Genomic DNA, 22,279 nt, shown 5'->3' with positions numbered 1-22,279 from the left:
AACATCATTCATGATTGTTGATCCGCAGCGAGGAAGTGTTTACTATCTATCCTTAGCTCAGACAATGGAAAGAGAAAAAGGAACTGTTTTTGAATCTGATTGATTATTTTGTCCGTAATTTTTCTGTGAGGCTCAATCGATAATAATCTCTCGCGGACTTGTCGTCCGGGAATATTGGCGCAGGACAGATTATGAGGAAAACCGCGAATTTTTGCTTTGTATCGGATAATTCTCCGGGAAATTCCCCCGGCTTTTCGCGAGAAATCGGAATTCCTTCGGCGAAACCTTCAAGAATGCGGCAAAAATACAGTTAGCAGAACGTGGTTTCGATCCACGGACCTCTGGGTTATGGGCCCAGCACGCTTCCACTGCGCCACTCTGCTATGGACACCCCTGCCCGAGCTGTCTGGAGCGCTCGGATGTCGAACCGCCACCCAGACACGATTCAAGTTCACCGAGTCCGAGTCCCGCAGCTCATTTCAACGCCTCATCCAATGCATCAAAATTCATTTCAAGTGGAAACATCGCTGACATGACTCGGCCGAGGCGCTCTCTAGTCGCTTTTCAGAATGCCGCTGCTTCCATGTCGCTTGTCCGATCATCCAAGCATTTGCAAGTTGTCCAGCTGGAACTTTTGTTCAAAGTCGGCTCCGCAGTCCATTCACCCCGCGTCGTGCAGATCCAGCTGTTGGACTTTGGGTTTGTGTCTTTGGCCGTAGATGGCGCTCGCGCTGGCCATGAGCGGCAAGTCACCACTCCAAACACACAGTCAGTCGAGAGTAGTGGTTGCTCCGCCAGCTAGACAGGTCGCGTAAAGCGCTGTCACTGTGATCGGTGTTTTTCTAGTTGTAGTTCTTGCCGTAGTGCTCGCTCCCGTGGGTTCTTTCCATCATTGTTCTCCAACGGTGCTTCTCAAGTCGCATTGAATTGTATCTCATGGATAACTGAAAGGATTACGACCATGAAAAAGGTAAAAGCTCTCGCGGAGGAACTCCGGTATCGCGAGGTACTCGGGTTTCTGGACCCAGGGAGAGGCTGAGAGTCTCCCCCCCAGGGCTGAACAAATCGTTCCCATCGGAGGAAAATCTGGAACGGTCAAGCGTTCTCCGCACCTACTCAGGCGAGCATACGTTTGCCAACTCAGACGACTATGTATGGACGTTTCATACGATGTCTGCGAATGGAACGCTGGATAGTCGATGAGTTCTGGGAAAACTGGGAAACGCTGCATGAGCTGGGAAACGTTGTCTGAGGCAGGGAACTGATGGCGAACTTTTCGATTTCTCGCACCTTCCTCCCAGGAACAGTTCCCCGTCTGACTTTCCCGGAATCCCTTGTGGGTATCCCGAAGCAACGTATGAGCTTGTACGTTCCTTCAAATAATTTCCCGGAAATTCTCCGGAGCCCACACACATACCGCTCCGACTCTCCGATACACCACGCAGAGAGACTCTTATGGGATGGTGCGAAATTTATTTAGGGTCGCGTCCCATATATCGACTGACACAAGATCAAACGATAAGCGACTTGAACCCGGGTTCCGACGAACAAAAGCTGTCGTCGGATACCGACGGGTACGCTGCGGCGCTTCAGCATTGGGATCCCTCATTTGATTGAATATGCGCATCAAGAGAGGGAGAATTCTCTCCCCACTCAGTTAGCTGGTCGAATAATGGTGCTGGCGGAGGCTCGAAGCCGACCAACCTTGCATTTGACCCATTACGAAAAACTGAGCTCCCATCTAGGCCTCTGTCTGCGCTCAGAATCGCGCGGAACGCTTCTCCTCCAGAGCGTCGATCTCTTCTACTCTCGCTCCTCGGCTACTGGGTAGCTATTCAGACTGGATGGCTTTCCTCTTCAACACTCTCGGGAACGAGGCTGGAGACGATTCCCGGTCGCTACTGGTTGATCCTTGCGATGAAGGCGAAAACTCTCAAATGGAAGAGTACTGGAAGATCATAAACTATTGAACCGAGAGTGGCCCCTGCTCGATTCGAGTCGCACTAGATTTTGCTCTTCTCCACGCTGTCTCTGCTCTATCGAGTCCAAACGACGGTCGACCGTGACGTACACCTGTGTGTACCGGTGAGAGGAACCGGGCCTCTACCTAACAGAAAAGAACTTAATCGCGTAGTCTGACGGTTTACGAGCAGCTGCTACGACTGACGTGAATCTCTCATGAGTCGACATAGCCCTCGGTTCCCTCTTCATGTCTGACTAAAACCTCTACAAATCCGCCAAAACGGTCTGGGGACCTTCCTAAGTGGGTTTCCTGCACGGATGGAGCCAACGGGATCGCGCTCGCGAGCGTGTGTATAACATTAGTGCTCTTTTTCACAAACAAAAACCCTTCCACGGCGAGGATCAGTCGTGGTGATTGAGCGGCAGAGCCCCGTGCATGTTTCGGAGATTTGCGGCCGCCTTTGAAGATCCGGATTCGACCCCTGTTCAGAATAGAGATGTGGATGATCGTAGGCCGGCTTCGATTTTCGTGAACCGATGTACAATATTGGGCTCCGGTCTGTGGGATTTGGTTTTCGCTGGCATTTTCTCCCGAAGACATGAGACACCTTCCGACGCTTGCTCCTCGGAATGGGGACTCCTTGACCTGTCCCCGATTGGAACGTCTAATAACCCAGGAGGTATACTAGTGCGGAATTTACTGTTCGATCGAACCAAGAAGTGTTTGCTTTGTCCTAGCTTGAGAAGATCATGCTGGAGCTCATAGAGGCTTGGAAGACCCGCGGACGACAATTTCGAACCGATGGGACGTCTCGGACGACGATGATGAATCGAATTGCCGCGATCGCTCTCTCTTTTATCGATTATCTTTTCTTCCTTTTTGTTACCCTGATTTTGTTCCGCGTTCATCGGCGAGCGACATTGTGGGTGCGCTCAGAGATCGTAGGCGCCAGTTGGAGGAATCCTGGGCTAGAAAGGAAATCGGGATAGTACAGACGTCTGCCTCGAGGCTTTGCCGGAACGGCCGGAGTGGCTTGATGATTTCGAATAGCCGATTCAATTTTGTCTCAATGGTCGCGCTAAATACATCGTTTGCCTCCCATGACCCTAATGACTCTCTTGCACATGACATGACAGAAAAAGGGGTAATCGCGTGGTCGAAGCATGACTCACGGGAGCGTCACACACTTAAGGCGAATTGCTTTCGTGGTCGCTTTAGGTCACCTGAGATGCCGATCGAACTGTTCCTAGGCGATCGAGACGACGAAAACGATCATCACGATTGCGGCATTCACGACAACACTCCTCTCATGAGACGCGGGTTTCGAGTGTGTACCAAGATCTGTTTGGTATGGGATTGCTCTTCGAGAACGTTTGGATGACGAAGAGTCCAGATTTCGCCGAAAGATTCGATGAGTCTTCTCTGTGTTTGCCTGTGATGGAGAAGCTATCAAATTGAGGGACAAACAGCGAGGGACGAGGGGGCGCCCGGAGAAGGGGCAATCGAGAAGAAATGTCGAACTAGAAAGCGAAGGAGACGGAAAGCTTATTCAGTTCTCTTCAACGACGATCATGGAGCTCGGGCACAAACAAGAAGAACGAGGCATGGACAATTATCCAGGAGCTCCGCTTTGAATGATCTATATTCGTCGAGTCGTTCGTTCCCGTCGGCAACTTCCTGGATATTCAGAATTCTCAGGCCGCGGGCTTCGAGTCTGCGCTATTCCGAGGTTGGGAACTCGCGCACATGTTACCTTTGAATGTCACCGCTCTTCGAATCACTCTCCGGATGCCTCCACTGGAGCCATTCGCCCTGAGTGGCATCAAATTATACCCGGCTCGCGACACCTTTAACGAATCACAGATCATGGAGAAATATTCCTTCTGCATTTATCCCATTCCTTGCGTAGGGCCTTTCCCCGCTCTGTCTTCAACAGAGGGACTTTCCGAAAGACCACGAGGCACGGTAGTTTGTTAAGTTCATGAGCGACTGTCTAAGAGAGCTCCTCCCGCGTGGCCGTCCGTGATCGAGAATTCTCGGGACCGGAAATTTCAATAAAGCTCCGGCAGGAGGGAAACGTCTTAAAATTCAAACGGACGCGACTCGACACCCGCCACGGGGATGTCCGGCATCGGTCGTCGAATGAAACGAGTAGGATTATTATTCCGCTCCCGCTCAGCAGAGGACGAATTTCGTCGATTTCGTTCGACGCATCTCGCTAGGTCCGCCTCGAGAGGCGCCTATCGCCAATTGTTCGTTATCAGCGCAGAAAAGTTCCGAGAGAGTACTTGAACTCCGTTATCGTGGGTCGCTTCGATAGCGCTCTTGCGGTCGGAACCAGACCAATTCGCGGCGTGAAAATTTACTTTCCTATCCGTCACCTCAGCAGCCGTCGTTTTGCGCCGCGGACAGAAAAAGAAACCGAAGAATGGAGCCACTTTCGATTCCGATTATTGAATGTCTATCCCGGTAATCCTTGGAACCTAAAGAGCGCTCATCGAGGCTAAATTTAGACTCGAGAACACGATAGGAGGGACGGCTTACGTCGACCTTCTCCTCACGCTACATAATGTGTGAGCAATGCTCCCGTACTTTTCCGTGGAATTCACGCGACTCACCCAAGGAGCGGCTCGCGAATTTCGGTTCCGGTAATTATTGAGTTACATCATCCTCTCGTTGACATATCGTAAGCCCGAACAACTCATAAGGAGAGAGGTTGTTTCCTTGATGGGAGACGGTCTTGTAAACATGAGATGAGGTAGCTATGCAATAGACTCCCTTTCGCACCTTCGGCTTCAAACTCTCACGAATCCTCGCTGTTCCTTTCTTCGCATTCGGCACAACTGAGCGTCTTTCAGGAACGCGCCGCTCAATGCTCTATTAAAGAAAATTTCCTAAGTCGTCTCAGCTATCGTACACGTCGTCGTCGACACCGCCAGGTTATCATTCATGGCATAAGAGTCGGCGCGGATTGTCTCGGATAGCTTTCATGAAACGGCAATCACTCCAAACTTGGGTTTTGTGCACTTTTCAGACGCCACGTGGGCGTGACGTCGTTCCCAATTGACACAAAACAGATCTGAAGGCGCCGAATACACCCAGACTCTTGTGTTTTCTTCTTCTCCTTCATCGTCATGCTTCCTTTCGAAGGGCCGAGGCTTTCATGACCCAGAAGCAAACACTTCAGTGGTTGAGATGTTTCTTCTAAACGCGCTGGGCGCAAAGGGGCGATTAATGAGCATTCAAGCACCGAGTTGTGGAGAAAACGTGAACTCGAGTAGAAACTTGGCTAGGCAGCTCACTCATGTTATGGGCAAATCCGGCCGTTTGACATGCGAGCATCTAAAATCAGAAGTCCGACTCGAGATGGGATCGTCTGCGGTCTTCGGAATGGTACCGCGAAATCGGTGAGTCCGGAACTCACCTGGAATGTTGCGGAGCTGATACAGTTCACTCACGGAGGATACTCGCGCGAAAACATACGTTGAAAAGACGAATCGAGGGTTTCGAATTCCGGGATTCTGACGGAATCGCATCGATATCCAAGTCTCAGTCCTGGGGCGCCTCTAGATTGCTGATAGAAATGTTAGGGGGGCATAGAGAGATAGAGAAAGTCTACGGCTAGAGTGCATGTTCCTCCCAATCCAAACATCACTTTGGGAACGCGGACGCTCACTCAGAGTCGTTCCGTGGACTAGGCGTCTGTGCCTTTTCGAGACCATGCATGTGGGATCGTATGTGTATGCGTCTGTGAATAATAAACAACGGATGGCCTGAGACACGAATTAGTCGAGATGTAGAGCTCCGCAAAACTCATGAAGCCGGGTCATAGCGTCCAGATGCGCTCACTGATCCCACATTCGTTGCGCACATTCAACCTAGACCCCGAAAGCTTTCTCGGACCTGTCAGCTGAATTTTTTCTCTCTCCAAAACCGCTCGCTGCTAAACTGTCTGCCTTGTTCTCGAGTGTGCGTGAGTCATTGTGCGCGTGCTCTGTTCATTCCGGGCGCCTTCGGCAGTACCACTGAGCAGAATGACGTGCATTGTGCTGGAATGAGCGTCGAAAAGGAGTGACCGATGAAGATTCGCGTGACACGGGGGAATCGATGAAATCGGACGTCGGCTTGTTCCAGCGCGATCCTCGCGGCACGAAGTATTGGGGATATATATTCGACGACAAATTGCTGAACGCCCTTCCATTGTCGGATCGGTCGCCCGTCTAGAGACTTGCGATTGACGACCGGCCAGGGGCCTGACGCGAAAGCGAGGGAGATGATGCTCGACTCATGCAGTGGAAGAAGATATTCCCTGCGGAGCATTCAAGGCCATGGAGCATCCCGATGCTTCCGTCGAAAGGTCGGGATCCTGGGCTCCCGAACCTCCAAGATATGGGTCATCGCTGTCGAGGCATAAAGCGTTGTTCTCGACGACGTCTTCTCCTTCTGCTCCCACTACTCAGTCCATGAACCGCTCTCCTTTCTCTTCGTTTCGAGGCATTCCAATCCCCCGCGAGCCGGGCTCCTTCTCTCGAGTCCCAACTTGCTAGCAGCCACGGGTCGTGAGACACCATTCTCACGCAAGGCCGCAGTCTATCCGCCGTGGTCATCCTCTGCACTTGACCTGCATCTCGGATCTCGATTCAGGAGGCGATTCTCCCCGAGTCAATGTGGGGAAGTTTTACCGTCCATGCTTTGCTTGAATCCAGAGATGAGCTGAAGAGCGGGAAATGTTATCCCGATCCCCGTTCCCCGATCGCGTTTGCCTCCGCAGAGGGTGAGGTCCGGGGAGTCTTGAGAGCATGATCCGAAGACTGAAGCTTTCTGACGAGGAGCAGACGAGGATACGTTTCGCGAAGGGTGTGTCGCTCGGGGAACACCGTGAGTCCCGAATTCCCGAAAATCGCGAGGGAAGTTGCGAATCTGTACCGAGTTTCTGGATTCCGCGACCTCCCACGACCATGTTGCAAAGGCGGTTGACGGAATCGTCACTTCGCTCTGTTTTCCCGAGCATTACGACTCGCCCTCTTTTTCGATCATGGCGAGTTTTCTTGTCTAAAATTGTTTGTGTTCAATTCTTCTGGAGTTTCGTTTGCTCGTCTGTTCTGATAGTCTGGCGTTGTTTTTATCTTGACGAGGCTGGAAACAGGAGATTAGCATCCGCTCAAAAACAGGGAATGTCGTTGCGTGTCCTGGGGAAGGGAAAGACCAACCAGACAGTTCTCATTTCGGAATGTAGATAGAATTTCTCGAGAAGAAGGCGAATCACGCCCGGAGAACCCGTAGACTTTCTCGGCCTTCCTCTCAGTCGACTATTCTGTAACTCACTCCCACGATCGGCGTCGGAGAGACCAGAAGCACGGGTGGGAGTTTGGTCGTTTGTTTTGCTTTCCAACCGATTCTCAGCCGTACTTCTGCGAATCCTGGTCTCAATCGCTGAGAACCGACGCAATAAACCCGAGAAATCGAATGGCGAAACCGCCTTACCCCCCGAGCCAAGTAAAGATCGAATGATCCAGCAGGAGTGGTGAGTTTTCCGGCGGGCAATCGCCTTCCCGAGCCTTACGCTTACCCAATGCTGGTCCATAGAAGTTTCCGAAAAGCGTGAATTCCATCACTCCACGAACTTCGTCCGGGGCAGTCGATTTTGAGCAGATAATGCACCTACCTGATCCCGGGTCGAAAAAAAATATCGACAGAGATAAGTTTCTGTCGTCGAGCAGCTCCAGATTGGCGTCTATTCCTGATTTGTCAAATCTGCCGTCCGTCTCTTAGTGGAACGATAAACAAGCTTGGCCAAGAAAAGGAGAAGCGATAGAAAGTCGCGGTGGAGAGAGAGTGATTGTCGAATGCTTCGACGAGTCTTGAGCAGGCGAATACAAAAACATTCCGAGAAAATAGTTTTCTTTCCTGTATCCCGTATCAGTCGTAAACGTCCCCAGAGACGTGAAGAGACGTTTTGATAGGCCTTTGTTCGGTCCACGGATGCTGTTCCGGGGGCTGTCTCTCCGAGCAGCGCGAGTAACCTAACATCCTGAATATCAGTTAGCGAGAATCTAAGTGGTATAATCCATTCCAGGTAAGATTCCAAACCATCAAGCGGAAAAATGACGTCCATCATTCTGTGATCAAGTTCGTCGCGGTCGGCTGGGTAATCCGTTGTCAGCTTGGTCCTCGTTCAGCTACGAAAATTCCCGCCTTTGTACGTCACATCTAGAGCTGACGTAGATCCCTGTGGTAACCTAGAGCGTCATAGAAGTGTCCACTGGATACCCACGCGATTCCCCGACACTGTTTCGTCGCCGTCCCTTGATCACTCACCGGGTTTCCGCCGGCCCCAAGCGGCACCGATCCCGTCGTTGGAAACTCTCTCCCGACTGTGATTCCAACCCGACTAGGCCGGTGGAAACCGATTTTCTGATTGTGCAGAATCACGGGCGATGGGATATTCGATCTAGCTACTATAGCATAAGGTCATCGAGCGATCAGGGCGAGTCAAGTGCGAAAAACGAAACTAGGCACCTACGTCAGTGATCGCGACAGACCGCGTTAGGGCACTTTTCTGTTCCGTTCGGCGCTCGCGACGGTTCAACGACAGAAACTGATGTATCTATCCGTTTCCAATGTCTATGGTAATTCTGCCAGGTGCTAAGTTATCGAGCGCCCGCAGTCGCTTTTCGTTGGGTCGATTCGTGGGAATTTCGGCCGACGGAAGCAAGAGAGATCCTTGAAGGTTTTTTTTCTTTTTCCAATTCCCCGCTCGCCTTCGGTGCTGCTCCCGATTGCGTTTATCGTCATCGGTTCCGTCGAGTCGGCGGTTCTGGTGGATGGATTCCCCGGAGTGGTTAGAAGCGCGGTGACGGATAAGGCGATATGAGAACAATCTTCTTCCGGTCTCATTGTATCGATTCTGTGTCAATTAGTCGGCTATAATCCCCCTAATTCGGGGCGTTGCGCCACGCGGCGCTACCGCCGAGATTCATTGCAGAAGACATTCGTAGATTGAAACATGTGTGACAGTCCGTCAATTAACATCAGGGCGCAACTTCTCGATGGTCCTCCCCATACTGCGTCTTTTTATTGTCAGCTGCGTGGGATAAGCTGTGGTCGGTGCGAGCGATCATGCGACCCACTGGCTTGCGCGATACTCACTGATGAATATGCCAATCATGATTCCTATGCATAGTAGTTATAGCCGAAGCAATGCTGGGGCGTTGAAGGACTGGCTCAGTTTGGACTATTTTCTGATGCCGCTTTCCGCGAAGACTGGGCACGAGGCCCGAAAAAGGAAATATCCACTTTAGTCGTCTAACATACTCTTGTTACGACCACCTATGGTGCTAATGATTTTCGCCGCGTCAACTCCATGGCTCCATACACTGTTTAGTGTTTTCAAGCTGTTGCTGCGTCGTGTATAATGTGTCGTCTTAGTCGGCGCCTTTGATGCCCAGCGCACACGGCGCCGGCGCCTGGAAGTTGCCGCATCTCGTTTCTCTCAGGGGACAAAAGAAACTGTCGACGCGTTGAATTTCTTTAATACTATTCTGCGCTCACGCCCCAGCAACACATATTCTTGAATGACTTGCAGCTTCGTGGGACAACCGAGTCTAAGATTGGACCAGAGAAGCGTCTCAATGTCACATATTGGATCGAGGAGGCTCTTCTCCGGAGCCGTGTACGGAGATGTTAGGAGAAAAAAAGAATGGAGAAAAACTCCCGGAGGGTAACTCATAAAAACGATCAAATGAAGCGGGTCTAGTCGGTGAGCCATTCTCGGCCGAAGCGGCGGTCGCCCGTCATCGCGGTGCTCCAAGAACGCTGGACGGCCGACGTTACGGAGTAAATCATTAAACAGTCAGACATGGAAAACACCAGACTGCGCGCCGTCGGATTTCCGGGCAGGCTCATCGGCGGACTGGACGAAGACTAGACCGTATATGTCATCCACGATCCGCCACTGCACGCTTCGGACCGCTTCGGGCTGAACGGAAACTCATCGAGAAGATGACGACATGGGTTTTGTTCGTAGATTGAAAACAAGATTCCTGAAAACGGAGCAACTCGTTCCAGCTCTCAGTCAGAACGAGGTGTCAAGCTCTCGAGAAATGCGTGAGTCCGACTCGGAGCAACGCATTGTAACATCGGGCTATCCGACCGACAATGCTGAGTTTTTCTGTTTTCACCGATCTACAGTCCGAATCTCCTGGATAGCCCTCTACGCCTCAGGCCTGGAGAGTCACTTACGGGTGGAGCTGACGGCAGGTCGAGAGAGATTCCAAGGTTTTTATTTTTTATTACTGGTCGCTCTGGATTTTGTTAAGGGACCTTGGAATGGCTGGAATTCTCGTGTGCCAGATGGTGAGCGCGTGGGTGTTTTTACTACGAGAGAAGACCGTAGAAAACAATCCGAGCGAACCTCGAGTTCCATAATAATAATCTAAACAAATGTCGGGAGCATTCTGTGCGATATATATATCAGCTTCGATCCTGCTGTTGTTGGAATTCTCTCCATTCTCTAGACAGTATTCTCGGGCAAAAACAAGAGTTATTCATTGCCCTCGCGTTCGTTCGGAGCAGGGGTAGCAGCGAGCGACTGAGCTAAGCAGGAACGCAAGCAGAGGGCTCCCTCCATCAGTAGAAATCCTGCTAACAGCAATGACTCAGCCTGGGCGTCCTGTTGCACCCGCTCCCAGCTCGCAAGGGCCACAGCTTCAGAACTGCTGCGATGGAGGTGCTTGTGATGCTCACGCAGTCAGTGATGGTGGTGGTCGTAAAGCCGAAGCCGCCATATGAGGATTGTATATCAAGCGGATACTGGCGGGCGAGCGAGCGGCTGGGAGGGTGGGCGCACGAGCCGGCCTGCTAAGGATCGAGCTGGCAGGTCGATCAAGACTCTTATAGTTTGTACGTCGCTCAGTCGAATTGTGCTGTCCTGATTGCGATTCTGAAGGTCGGCTCCCGATCTTCCTCGGGGAGTCGTTCCGCGTTTGGGATGCAGGTGCCTGATCTGCTTTCGAATTCCCCTCGGAGCTCCCGAGATATTCGACCACTAGAACGAGCCGTCCCGAGGAACACGATTGCGACTTACCGGATCGAAATGGAGATTCGGCTAACGACGGAGACACGTAGCAATTACCCTGCCTCTGACTGACGCGCCTTCAAACGGTGGTCAGGATGCTCCCGCGTCCAGAGGCTGGGGAACGATAGTCGCGATCATATGGAGCTACTCGGAAGGCGGGAGAACAGGAGACATGTATTACGGGGAACATTCGCACGTGAACGCCACGAGAGACTCCCGAATACGGGGAATGGGAAGCGAACACCTTATCTCCTATCGCGAGTTTCATTTGGTCTCTGCGGAATAATTTCCGCCCGTTCCAGTCATCACCCGCTTCCTGCTTTTCCCCATCAAGCCCGTTATAGATGTCACTACGATCATTTACGTTATCTTCGAGGAATTTCGTGCATTTGTGCCGATGGTCATGTGTCGCTCATGTTTTATGAAAACTCGCTGGGAACGCCAGATCGATACGAGTCCCCAGACTCGGGTCGGGAGAGCGTGAGCGACAAGCACGATTTTTTCCCCAAAAACACGCGACGCGCTTCACTATTGGAGGACTTGTGATTATTCATGAATTGCCGTCGAGCTCAATTCATGAAATTCGGTCTGATGGGTTTCGCGACTAGCAAAACTGAGGCGTTAATGAGAGCTCTCTGAGTCGTTGCTCGAGCGAACCGTTGGCAGTCGCTAGGGAAAAGGAAAATGGCGCCAACGTTTCGCTCGGAGCTCATTGAGTTTCCGGATCGACGTCGTGGAGCCGTGACGGTCTCAGACACCGTGCGCTCCTACTATCTAGAGTCTATTCACCGCTCATCCATCCGGCCAGGGATGAGCGGTGCCCTGTACGAAAACGGATTGCGTCAGTAGAATTCTCGTTTAGGACGGCTTACTCCGGCCCAATGTTTATCGAAGGGGGTAAGTGGATGGGATTGTAAACCCAATCCGGGAAGGGGATTCTGGAGGGCTCCCTAGACGGCGAGACCGTCGCGGAAGCTCGGCTTCCGACGCGGGAAATCTCGAAATGTCCCGGGGCTGAAGTGCTCGTGCTCGAAATGTTCGAGACAGGAGAATTCCTTAATCGACCTTACTGCCGGATCGGCTGCTCCCTTTGGCGTCTTTCCCTTGAACGCCGAAGCAAGCGCAACTGGATGAAGGGTTTTCTTTTTGTGAAAACCAATTACCATCACCCATCACCGCTAAGCCTATTTGAGCAATCTGGCGACACACCCATCTGCTCTGTCAAGTCCATCTGCGCTCTCTGCGTACACAGACAGCAGAGCGACCCTTTTTTCCTTCCCGTCTTTTCGCTGTAGTTTGTTGGTTCAGGCCTGCGGGACGACTTCCCAACACTCATCGTGTCCTGCCCCGGCTCGATCTTCGGCAGATCAACCGTCTAACCCGTTGAATCCCGAGATGGTCCAAGATCCGTTCGATTTGCGCCTCGACATTTCCCCATTCCGGGCTCGGTAATAGCCGAGCCGATGTTCGGCCAAAGAAAAATACCAAGACCGTATGAATGAGCACGAGACTTGGAGATGGCTGGGGAGCGCTCCGTAAGATCATTGCTCGAAGTCTCTTGTCAGCGCTCACAATATTGGTTTCCGAAAAATGGTTCGTTGATCTTGAACGAGCCGCCAATTCGAAGACGGTTGTTCATGAACGGGGAGAGCGCGGAGGACAGAGATCAACAGCCGTGGCGTTGCTGCCATCAATAACCTTGCTCAACATGGTGGCGAGCAGTGCTTCGCACCCGAAACCTCTGCCAGAAATTAAGCGCTGACGTATTAATCACCCTTGGGGTGAATCGCGCGCTGACGGAGATCGCGGATCGAGCTGGATGAAGTCGAGCGTTCGCCCGGTCTAACGCCAAGAAAGCTTAGTGGTCCCTCTACCCGCCGTTCATCATCAGGAAATCCAAGACCATTGAGCTCGGGACGATGAGCGACTAGCGAATGAGAGGGACAAACGCTTGAACGAGGAATCTGACCCGAAAATGTCGAGAGCTGCGTCTCTTCCGAAGAGACATCACTTGAGAGTTGAGAATTATGGTGGAGGAGAAGTCTCCCTTTCCGCCCGGGGATATGTACTTGGACATTGAGCGCTTTTCACGGAAGTTCTACTCATATTGATCCCCCTATTTTGATTATGCACTATGAATGATTATTATTACTATCATTATCGTATATCGAGTCGCCTGAGAGAGTTTCCGAATAAAAGAATGCATTTCGTATTCGGACCGGACAAGAAGACGTCAGTTTTGGATGATGCCGTCTTTATTGACCTCGCCATGCTGAAACTGAACTTCCGGCAGCTCTCTATCGGAGTCCGTGTTCTCTACCCGTTGATGTCCGTCCATCACCATTCGCTTTTTCTCGGTTCTGGTCGTCTCCCTCTTCATTTGACATTTTGATGTTTTTCTCCACGAAAGAAAGAGCAAAACTCGAAGATCTCGCTGGTCCCCGAGGCCCCTGCCCTCGATCACTGCTAGAGTGGCCGAAACTGTTTAGCAGACAGTGTTTAGTAAAAGTGTGTGATTCACTGTTACAAGGGCCCTCGAAGCAAGATTCGCCTTTCGGATAACAAACACTCGGTCTGCAGGGGCGGCGGCACAAGTTTGGCGTTTGACACGAGCCATTGAACCAAAAGTAATAATAACCGAAGGCCTCCCTCCAGCTCTGTACTCCAACGTATTGTGAGCACAGCTTGCTCATGACAGCGAAGTTATTCCGCCTCGCCACCGATTCCCAATGGCTAGTCCACCTGATTTTCCCTTCGCGAAGCCCTCATCTCCTCAAACCGAGGATGCGATTCATTCCATGAGAACTCTGAACCCATCCTGCCCACAGGGACCGATCGAAAGGTTCGAGTTCAAGGATTTTGGACATGGTGATTGATTCAGGCTGGCGCGGCGATCGCGGAACGCAAATCATCCGGGCATCGATGAGCGATAGAGATTGAGAGGGGCGAGGGCCCTAGCTCGCGTTTCGAGCACGGGCCACCGAAATTCCGTGCAACCGCTGACCTCGCTTCGAACGACGCGTCGCTTGCAGTGACTTTTCAGCTTTCTTGAACAGCAAGGGACCGTTGGCGTGGAAAGCCTCGTGCGCAGCGTCTGGATACGGCTGGGTGGATGGGCGCTCGGCGACGGCTCCTAAACATACGAGTCACCCCAGTCGTTAACTTGCGCGCTAGTTTGCTGCCGCCGCCGCCGCCAGCCGAGTCTGACGTCGTTCTGTCAGACTCATTACATGAGCAACACGTTTAATACATGCAACGGTCGTGTAGCGGCATGCGACCTCGCTTGCTTTATGTTGTGCCCCGCCACCGCCGTCGGAGTCGTTGCAATAAAATGCATTAGGGCAGCCGAAGGGCGCATCTCGCTGGAAAGAAGGGCGGAGGCTTTGTCGGACGAGCTGGCTGGCGGACTTTCCACCCGAGCTACACGGTGTCTGTAGACCCAGTCACGAAAGACCCACCTGGACATTTCTTTTTGTCAGTCTAGAAGCACCCCGCGTCTCTCTAATCTAACTCGTCTGTTCTTACTAACCCACTGACATTGTCCCGTTTCTCAATGCCGTCCGACTGTTGTTCTCCGCCCGGCTCATGGACTACCTGTCTTCTGATTCGATTCGCTGACTCACCGCCGGGTCGAGAGAGCACCGACGGCTAGGTAGTCTGGATTCGTCCAGGGATCTTTTCCTCAGAAAAAAACGTAGAAGAAATCATCTCGACACGATATCTTGGCTTTCACTGCCTCGCTCAATCATTATTCACTTAATAATGAAGTTATAAGGCGCTCATGATTATCTTCATGATAATCATTACAGTTTCACTGGAATCCCATTCCATGGAGCGTTTTGAGCCTCACGGAACCGGGAAAAAATCCCAAGAGGGGAAAAAAGCTCCGACACATGATACATCGCGTCATTTCGACGATTCCGTGGGCTTGGCAATGATTCTCTCGATCGATCGGTTGGTTGGTCGGTCGTAGCCGAGGTGATGTCGATGCGGTCGTCTGTTCGAGGTTTCTCTCTATCTCCTCTCCTCCTGTCTTACGGGAGAGTCTAGGGCGGAGTTGGGGCTTTTCTGTCCCGCGTGTTTACGGACGTCGGAACATCTCGTGACATCTCTCGGCGTGCCAAAGCCGCGTTTGTAATTCGCGGACTCAGTCAGATGAGTTGACGAGCCAACGCACTGGTGAGTTCCTACTCGGTGGCCGCCAACTAGCTGCCGGTGACTGCACGGAGGACTCACGGCAATAATTAGATGACCCAAGGGCGCTGGTGAAGTCTGAGCGCACACTGAGCGTCTAGTGTCAACACAACGACCCGCAGTACAGGCTGCGGCTTCTCTCGCGGTGGTGGCCGTGCCCAGCAGCCGGCCGGCCGGCTGGCTGACGGGCTGGCGCGCTGGTCAGCCTGTTTCCAAAGACTATCGAGTGACGACGGGGCTCAGACTGTCTCGAAGCGCTACGGTCCTTCGAGTGGCTTCGCGATGGCAGGGATGATTCAAATCATCAAAAACGTACGTTGTGTCCGTCGACCCGCGGCCGGAGAGTCTGTGATGATTGGGTGGCTAGGTTTTGCATCGAGATTAGCAAGACCGGTGATTCCTCTCGCGAGGGAAGTCGAGCTTGGCCTTGCGACCTGCAATCCGGACTGGAACTTGACCTTTGTCTGTGGACATTGCCAAGACGCTGGCAGTGAAGTGACTCCAGTCTGACTGAGCCTCGATCCGACGTGCTACGTGCTCCCCGTTAAATTGTGTTTCCTTCCCTCGGTTTCAGAATTGCCTGGCCAAGGCCCTATACGACAACCATGCCGAATCCCCGGAAGAGCTGGAGTTCAAGAAAGGGGACGTCCTCACCGTCCTCGAACAGAATCCCAACGGGCTTCAAGGTATGTACTCTCGACGACCTTCACTGCGGAGTCGCCAGTGCGACTTTCGATTCTCTCTTGTCCCGAGCAATCCTTCGACTTGACGTTGGCGGTTCTTTCGGGACCGCCCTACAGTTTCGGTCGTGTTGTTTTCTCGGGCCGGCGCGGTCGGGCCTTTCACCAGACTCGTTTCGAGATGTCCCCTTCGCGATGGCCATAAGCCACGTGAGCGCTTGCTGCTTCGATGATATTTATGGTTTTCCCCCCTGTCTCTCGCGTAGGCTGGTGGTTGTGCGCCCTGCGAGGGCGTCAAGGCATTGCGCCTGGCAACCGTCTGAGACTGATGCCTTATATGTACGATCCAACCGGCTTGGGTTTCGCAACGGGAGTCGTTGCGCAAAACGTGCCGACACATCAGGTGAGCCGCGAAAAGTTTCTGGAATATTTCTCTCGTTTCATATCCCAGCTTGAATTTTTTCTCGTCGGGCTTGTGCCAATCAGGATCTTTTGCGAAATTCCTTCCGAACAGATCCAATCGATCGTCTCCTTAAGGGACCCGCCAGTCAGCCTTGTGAATGGTCCTCAAGAGAAAATCGTTTTTAGCAACGTGTCCCCACTAATACTGACGCTCGTTCCTCCTAGCCCTCGAATGCGTGCACTCTACCGAACCGGGGCTCGAACGCCAATAGAAGGCTCGTGCAGAATGGCCCTCCATCTGGCGGTCGAGTTGTGCTCCCGGTCCGACAAGGAGACGTGTACGTCTACGACACTCCGCAGGTCAGCGCGAAATCCGAATACGACGTGCCCGCAGTGGCGACGCTGCCTCGTGGAGGACCTATTAGAGAGACACCGAAACTGCAGACCTTCGCGAGTCCCCGTGAGTGTCCTGACGTCAATCACGTCCTGTATCTCGCAACAAGACCCGCTCCTGTCAATCACTTGTCGTATACATATGTGTATAAAGATGAGGAATAATCAAAAAATTGCAATCATGATAATTGATAGTTCCTCGGAGAAAATTATTTATGTATGCCACGTTTTCAGAGAGCCAAAATTACGACGATCCCAAGAGCGGAGGCCAATACGATATCCCTCGCGGCGTAACTTCACATTTCAAGGCGTTGACGCTGTCCGATTGTCAGTACGACTTCCCCTCGACCGGCAAGGCACAGTCGTCGGAATACGACGCTCCAGCCGCTCGGAGTGCAGTGGCTCCTCTGAAAGCCGCCTCGCTCTACGACAAGCCTCCGAACCAAATAAACTTGGGTACCCTGAAGGTGAGCTCGAAGTTTTTTAGCCCACAATACGTTCCGAATACGATCCCCTCGGATTCGGAATCGCTAGCGCTCTTAGACGTCAAGATCAGTCTGGCCCCTTACTGAGAAGAAACGTTGCGGCATTTCAGGAAAAGTCTTCTACCTACGACGTTCCGGTGGCCACCCTGAATACTCGCGGCTCGGTGCATTCCCAAGGCTCCAGCTCTGGGGTGACGGGCAGCCAAACGAGCTTAAACCTGAGCCTCTCGAGCGGAGGTGAGCCTACGATCGAATCTCTTCCTCTCTCGATGCCGTGTAGAGTACAAGGACGATTTCCTAGCGTGCATTGTTAGCTTAATAACAAGATAAGTTGTCCGAACAGGTGGCTCGAATAGGTCCTCTCTAGAGCAGCAAGCCGAGGAAGCCTACGACATCCCTCATCTAGGTCACAAGAGACCGGTTGGCCAAGAGATCGGTTTATTGAAAATCGCGACAACGAAGGCGTCATCTGGCCTATACGACGTCCCACCACAAGTCACAAGGGATACACCGACGATAACTCGAACGAAATCCAGCCTTGAGGCCGCCGACTACGTGTCACTACCGAAACCCGTGGTCTCGACGCCGGTACGGGAACTCCATCTAGAATTGCACTCGGCGCTTGAAGCCCTCGTGATTCACCAACAAGAGGTTCAAGCCGCTACCCAGCTACTGTTTTCCTGTCTCGGGGAGTCCCGAGAAGGGATGCGAGTGCCTTCGCATACGCTCCTCAACAGCGTCACCACGTTCTACAACTTCTCCCAGAGCGCGGTTCAGAGCGCGAAGAATAATTCCCAGGATCCGAAGATTGCCGCGAAACTTGAACGTCTCGTCCAAAATATGTCGATTTCCTTCAACGTCATCGCGGAATCTTGTTCCGCAATGGACAGGGTCGGTTGGACTCAGCAGAAACAAGGTAAGCTCCGGGAAATCCCTAATAATTCACTTATCCGTACGATTCCCACCATCCATCCATTCATAATAATCGATCCCTTCCTGTCGGGCAGCGACTGACTAACTCACTTTCCGGCAGGTGAACGTGACGAGCTCGATCGGTTAGTGGCCTGTGCCCGGAGCCTCACAGACGATGTGCAACAGATCAGCTCCTGTATACAGGGCAACGCGACCTTGATATTCCGGCGGACTACGCCGTCGCAGGAAATCCGTCAGAGACCACTGCCACAGCCTCCCTCGAGACTCTCGCCGAAGACTTCTGCCCCCTCGGAAGCTGGAGAATATGACTACATTCAGATGCAGAACGACATACCCAAGGGTGACCTCGGCGCGAACTACGACAGTCTACTCAAGAGATCACAGGTACAGCCCATTTGTTTTCACAAAGCCACTCAATTTTCCTTGAGGGTGCTTGTTTTTTGGAGAACTCTCTGGCCCGAATGATCAGACTCGTGTTTTGTGGAGCATTATTCCTTCGGATCCCCTCGGTTCCTTCCAATCCTTCCTAACGGCTCCGAATCTCGATTGCAGGAGATGATCGCCGATAAGTCGACCGTCGCAGAGGTACCGACGCACATTCGCAACGATCATATGCTCCGTGAATATTACTCTCCCCGCCTGAACGACAGCATAGCTTACTTAGGAGAGGCCATCGATGCCTTCTTGTCGACGATCGAGAAGAATCAGCCGCCGCGTATATTCGTCGAGCACACGAAGTTCATCCTGATCGCTGCCCATCGAGTCGCATGCATCGGAGACACCCTCCACCGTCATCTGTCGGATTACCTGGAGAGCGACAAATTTCGACGGTGCTCCGAAAAAATTTCCACTTCACTGAGGCTGCTCGTTGACACGACGAAGCGAGCGGCGCTCCATTTCCCTGCGGTTGTCGCGATCCAGGAAATGGTAGATACCGTGATGGCAGTGAGTCATTTATGCCACGCGCTCAAGGGCTGCTTCGTTGTGAACACTGCCCATCTGCAACAACAACACCAGCACCAACAGCAGCAGCAAAGTAACGCGCCGACGCAACAAACTCAGCAGACCGCGAAACAGCTTGATGGTCCCGGGGTTGCCGTGAACTAATATGACTCTAGCGACTGACTCATTCTCACTGTAAATATGAGCGAAGGAATTAAGAATTTCGGACGTTCGGGCACGGCACGGGGCCGAAGCGAGCGGAAACCAAGGCTTTCGGTGTACGGTTAAATAGTGCAATACACCTCACACTGATACACACCCACGCAACCACACACCGTAAACGTCCGGTGATCTATATCGTCATTGACGTTCTAGTCAAATTCTGGTGGAAGGCTCGTTGCCCCACGTAAGATTTTGCAGGATTTGCGCCGAGATCGTAGACGAGTTTGAGGCATTTCTTGCAATCTCAATGTGATTCTCTGTGTTCAGTGGGCAACGGATTCCGCAGCAGCTGCGGAAGCAGCGGTCAACAAAGTGAACAAGTGAAAATGTTGTGAGTAAACACCCGTCGGCCTCCGAGGGGAGGCGACTCGGAAGAAACACTGCATGCAAGTGTGTTGTATAATATATAACGGATGTCTATGTAAACTTGGCTATCGGTGTCTCCTATATGGGATATCTCGCGACATCGATTAATAATAAATCTCTAAATGAAATTATCGTCAACATCTGAGGATTCTCCTTCCTATTTCACTTATGTACCTATAATACACACCTCTTCCATGTACCTACATATACATATATGTGCATATATCCATAGCGGCGCAGTCATGAACTCAAGGGAATCGGTACTCTCAGAGAACGGCAGACGTCATCACCCTCGAATCTTGCTGATGAGTAGAGTGCGTATGTTCATGCAAAATGCATATTTTGCCAGTTTTTGCCAGAAAATGCGTGATTAGGGCCTTCAAGCATGGATTCTCATATTTCCCACAGCTCCTGACTGATCTTAGATCCAATCATTGAATCGATGGAAATCACGACGTCTTGGCGTGGCGTGGCGGCGACCATCCGCCTCGAACGATCAAATGACTTTGCCGTACCAGGCTTTCTCATGTCATCAGCGACGGAATCTATCGCGAACTTCCCAGGGACTTCCAGGATCACAGAAGACGACCCGCGTGATGCAAGCGGTGGCAAACTGGAGCGGCTCAAATCTCGACAATTCATAGCAACACGTCCCATGCACGTCTTCACGAGCACAAGTAAGACGCTTTCGAAGCTTTTCGCTTTTTCAGACGAAAACGAGCGCGAATGTCAACAGAGAACGAAGGTTTCGAACTGCGCTCGCGAAAATACTTAAGAGGCATTCCACCGCTAATCTACTGAGTATACCATCCGATATTGCTACATATCTCTGTGCGCAGTCCTCTTCCCTAGCTTATTCTCCAATAAGTCACAGTAAAGATGCCCAAAGTGCAAGCTTCAGGATGGACCAGATTGGAGAGATATGTGAACGAGTTCGGCAGTGACCAGTGACACCTTCTCCACTGATGGCCGAGTCTATGAAAAAGAAGCTTCGGCCGAGCAAAGGTTTCTCGTAACTCAGCATCTGAACGGTATGAAGCACAGAGCTTCATCCAGTAAGAAGTTGCTCGCTAACACGCCGAACATAGTGCAAATCGAACCTGGAAGTCTCCGGAAAGCGCTCGCAATTCAACCTCGAGTTGTACGAGGCGTTACTGCCAGCCGGTATACCTCTCCGGAAACTCGACAACCATAGATTGAGGAGATTTCTGGAGAACCATTCGAATAAGCCAGTCTTGTCTTCGAGGACATTGCGGCTGAATCATGTAACGAAAATATGCGATCGAAAAATTGACCCTATTAGAAAAATGGCGGACGAGAAACCAATATGGATCTCTATTGACGAAAGTACAGATGTGACGGGTCGCTTTGTCGCCCGCGTTATCATCGGGACCCCGGAGAACACTGAGAGCCCCAGCTTCCTCTTGATTGCGGAAAATTTGGACGCGACTAACCACTCGACGATCGCCCAGGTTTTCACGAAGTCACTAGCTCTACTCTGGCCCGACAGAATCCGATATGAGAAGGTCCTCTTGTTCGTTTCCGACAGAGCATCGTATATGAAGGAAGCAGGCTGTGCGCTCAAGGTTCTCTTCCCGAGGTCGGTTCACGTTCCATGCTCATCTCATGCCGTCAACCGGGTGGCGGAGGAGGTGAGGTAGCTGTTCCCGGAAGTTGATAAGCTCGTTGCTAATGGGAAGCGCGTGGTTCTGAAATCAGCCGCTCGCTTTACCAAATTCCGCGAAAGCGTTCCCGGAGTACCTCTGCCGCCTCAACCGGTGCTGACTCGTTGGGGAACTTGGCTCAAGGCAGGAGTCTACTACGCAGAAAACTTCGACGCATTTTCGACGGTTGTGAACTCACTCGACGGATACGACACGGCAAGTACTCTGGCCACTCAACAGATCCCCAAGGAGAGCTCCCTGCCCGAGAACCTCGCATTCATCCGCGCGCACTCCGAGGGTCTCCCTGGCGGAATCGAAAACATGGAAAACAAAGGTGCACCTCTGGTCGATAGTATTCGGTTCTTCGAGATAGCAGACGTCCTCGAGCACGGGGTCTCCTCAGACGCTGCACCGGCGCCTCCGAGGGATTCCAACCCGCAGAGCATTCGGCATTCGAGTACGCACCACTGACCTCCGTAGATGTGGACAGAAGTTTTTCCGCATCGAAGCACACTCTCAGCGATCGCCGTCAGAACTCCACCTTCGATAACTTGAGAATGGTGCTTATGGTACAAAGCAATCAATGAAAAACGCGTTGATTTGAATAAATTGAGAGTGCATATCTTCGCGCATGCTTCGCTCATTTTCGGAGCATATCTGCATGCGTATTTTTTTAGCGCATGAACATACGCACACTTCTGATGATTTATGTCTCGAAGCTTCAGTTTCGCTAGGCTCATCTCAAAACTAGTGACTGTATACATATGTCGGTATCTTATTTCATTTGCGGGAGCCTGGGACTCCGACGTCGGCGTGGTCATCGGGCCGGATGAGCCGCGAGAAATCATTTCTTCACGCCTTACGCCGTTCACTTGCGATGCGACGATCTGGAACTACGAATCCAGCTCAGAGTAAAACACTCCCGTAAACAGGATCCGAGAAGATGAAAGTTCCCACCG

At 51.9% G+C, this 22,279-nt stretch overlaps 2 protein-coding genes and 1 non-coding gene across 3 annotated transcripts; 2 read left to right on the top strand and 1 right to left on the bottom strand.

Moving 5' to 3' along the window:
* Nucleotides 1–311: 311 nt before the first annotated feature.
* Nucleotides 312–383, bottom strand: TRNAM-CAU (transfer RNA methionine (anticodon CAU)). Its single transcript has one exon. It is a non-coding gene; the product is annotated as a tRNA-Met (tRNA).
* Nucleotides 384–775: 392 nt separating this feature from the next.
* p130CAS (Serine_rich_CAS and FAT-like_CAS_C domain-containing protein p130CAS) lies at nucleotides 776–19,233 on the top strand. Its single transcript, XM_003744751.1, has 9 exons — nucleotides 776–970; nucleotides 15,808–15,919; nucleotides 16,180–16,316; nucleotides 16,541–16,775; nucleotides 16,943–17,175; nucleotides 17,304–17,430; nucleotides 17,537–18,109; nucleotides 18,227–18,510; nucleotides 18,679–19,233. Exons 1-9 carry the CDS (start codon nucleotides 962–964, stop codon nucleotides 19,231–19,233), a joined length of 2,265 nt encoding a protein of 754 aa, XP_003744799.1. The 5' UTR covers nucleotides 776–961.
* A 1,730-nt stretch (nucleotides 19,234–20,963) lies between these two features.
* On the top strand, nucleotides 20,964–21,791 carry LOC108864441 (uncharacterized). Its single transcript, XM_018640080.1, has 2 exons — nucleotides 20,964–21,308; nucleotides 21,357–21,791. The coding sequence occupies exons 1-2, from the start codon at nucleotides 20,964–20,966 to the stop codon at nucleotides 21,789–21,791; spliced, it is 780 nt and encodes a 259-aa protein (XP_018495596.1).
* The last annotated feature ends 488 nt before the right edge of the window (nucleotides 21,792–22,279 follow it).

The sequence above is a fragment of the Galendromus occidentalis genome, unplaced genomic scaffold, assembly GCF_000255335.2.
Source record: "Galendromus occidentalis unplaced genomic scaffold, Mocc_1.1 scf7180000077474, whole genome shotgun sequence".
Taxonomy (NCBI): Eukaryota; Metazoa; Arthropoda; class Arachnida; order Mesostigmata; family Phytoseiidae; genus Galendromus; species Galendromus occidentalis.
This window is presented reverse-complemented; position numbering and strand designations above follow the sequence as displayed.

Excerpts from the sequence above, each read along its gene's own strand:
- p130CAS (XM_003744751.1), top strand. Across the intron at positions 16,776-16,942 it reads GCAGACCTTCGCGAGTCCCC|AGAGCCAAAATTACGACGAT; the intron begins GTGAGTGTCCTG and ends CCACGTTTTCAG. Across the intron at positions 17,176-17,303 it reads TAAACTTGGGTACCCTGAAG|GAAAAGTCTTCTACCTACGA; the intron begins GTGAGCTCGAAG and ends GCGGCATTTCAG.
- LOC108864441 (XM_018640080.1), top strand. The coding sequence starts at position 20,964 with ATGGCGGACGAGAAACCAATATGGATCTCTATTGACGAAAGTACAGAT. Across the intron at positions 21,309-21,356 it reads TCAACCGGGTGGCGGAGGAG|CGCGTGGTTCTGAAATCAGC; the intron begins GTGAGGTAGCTG and ends GCTAATGGGAAG.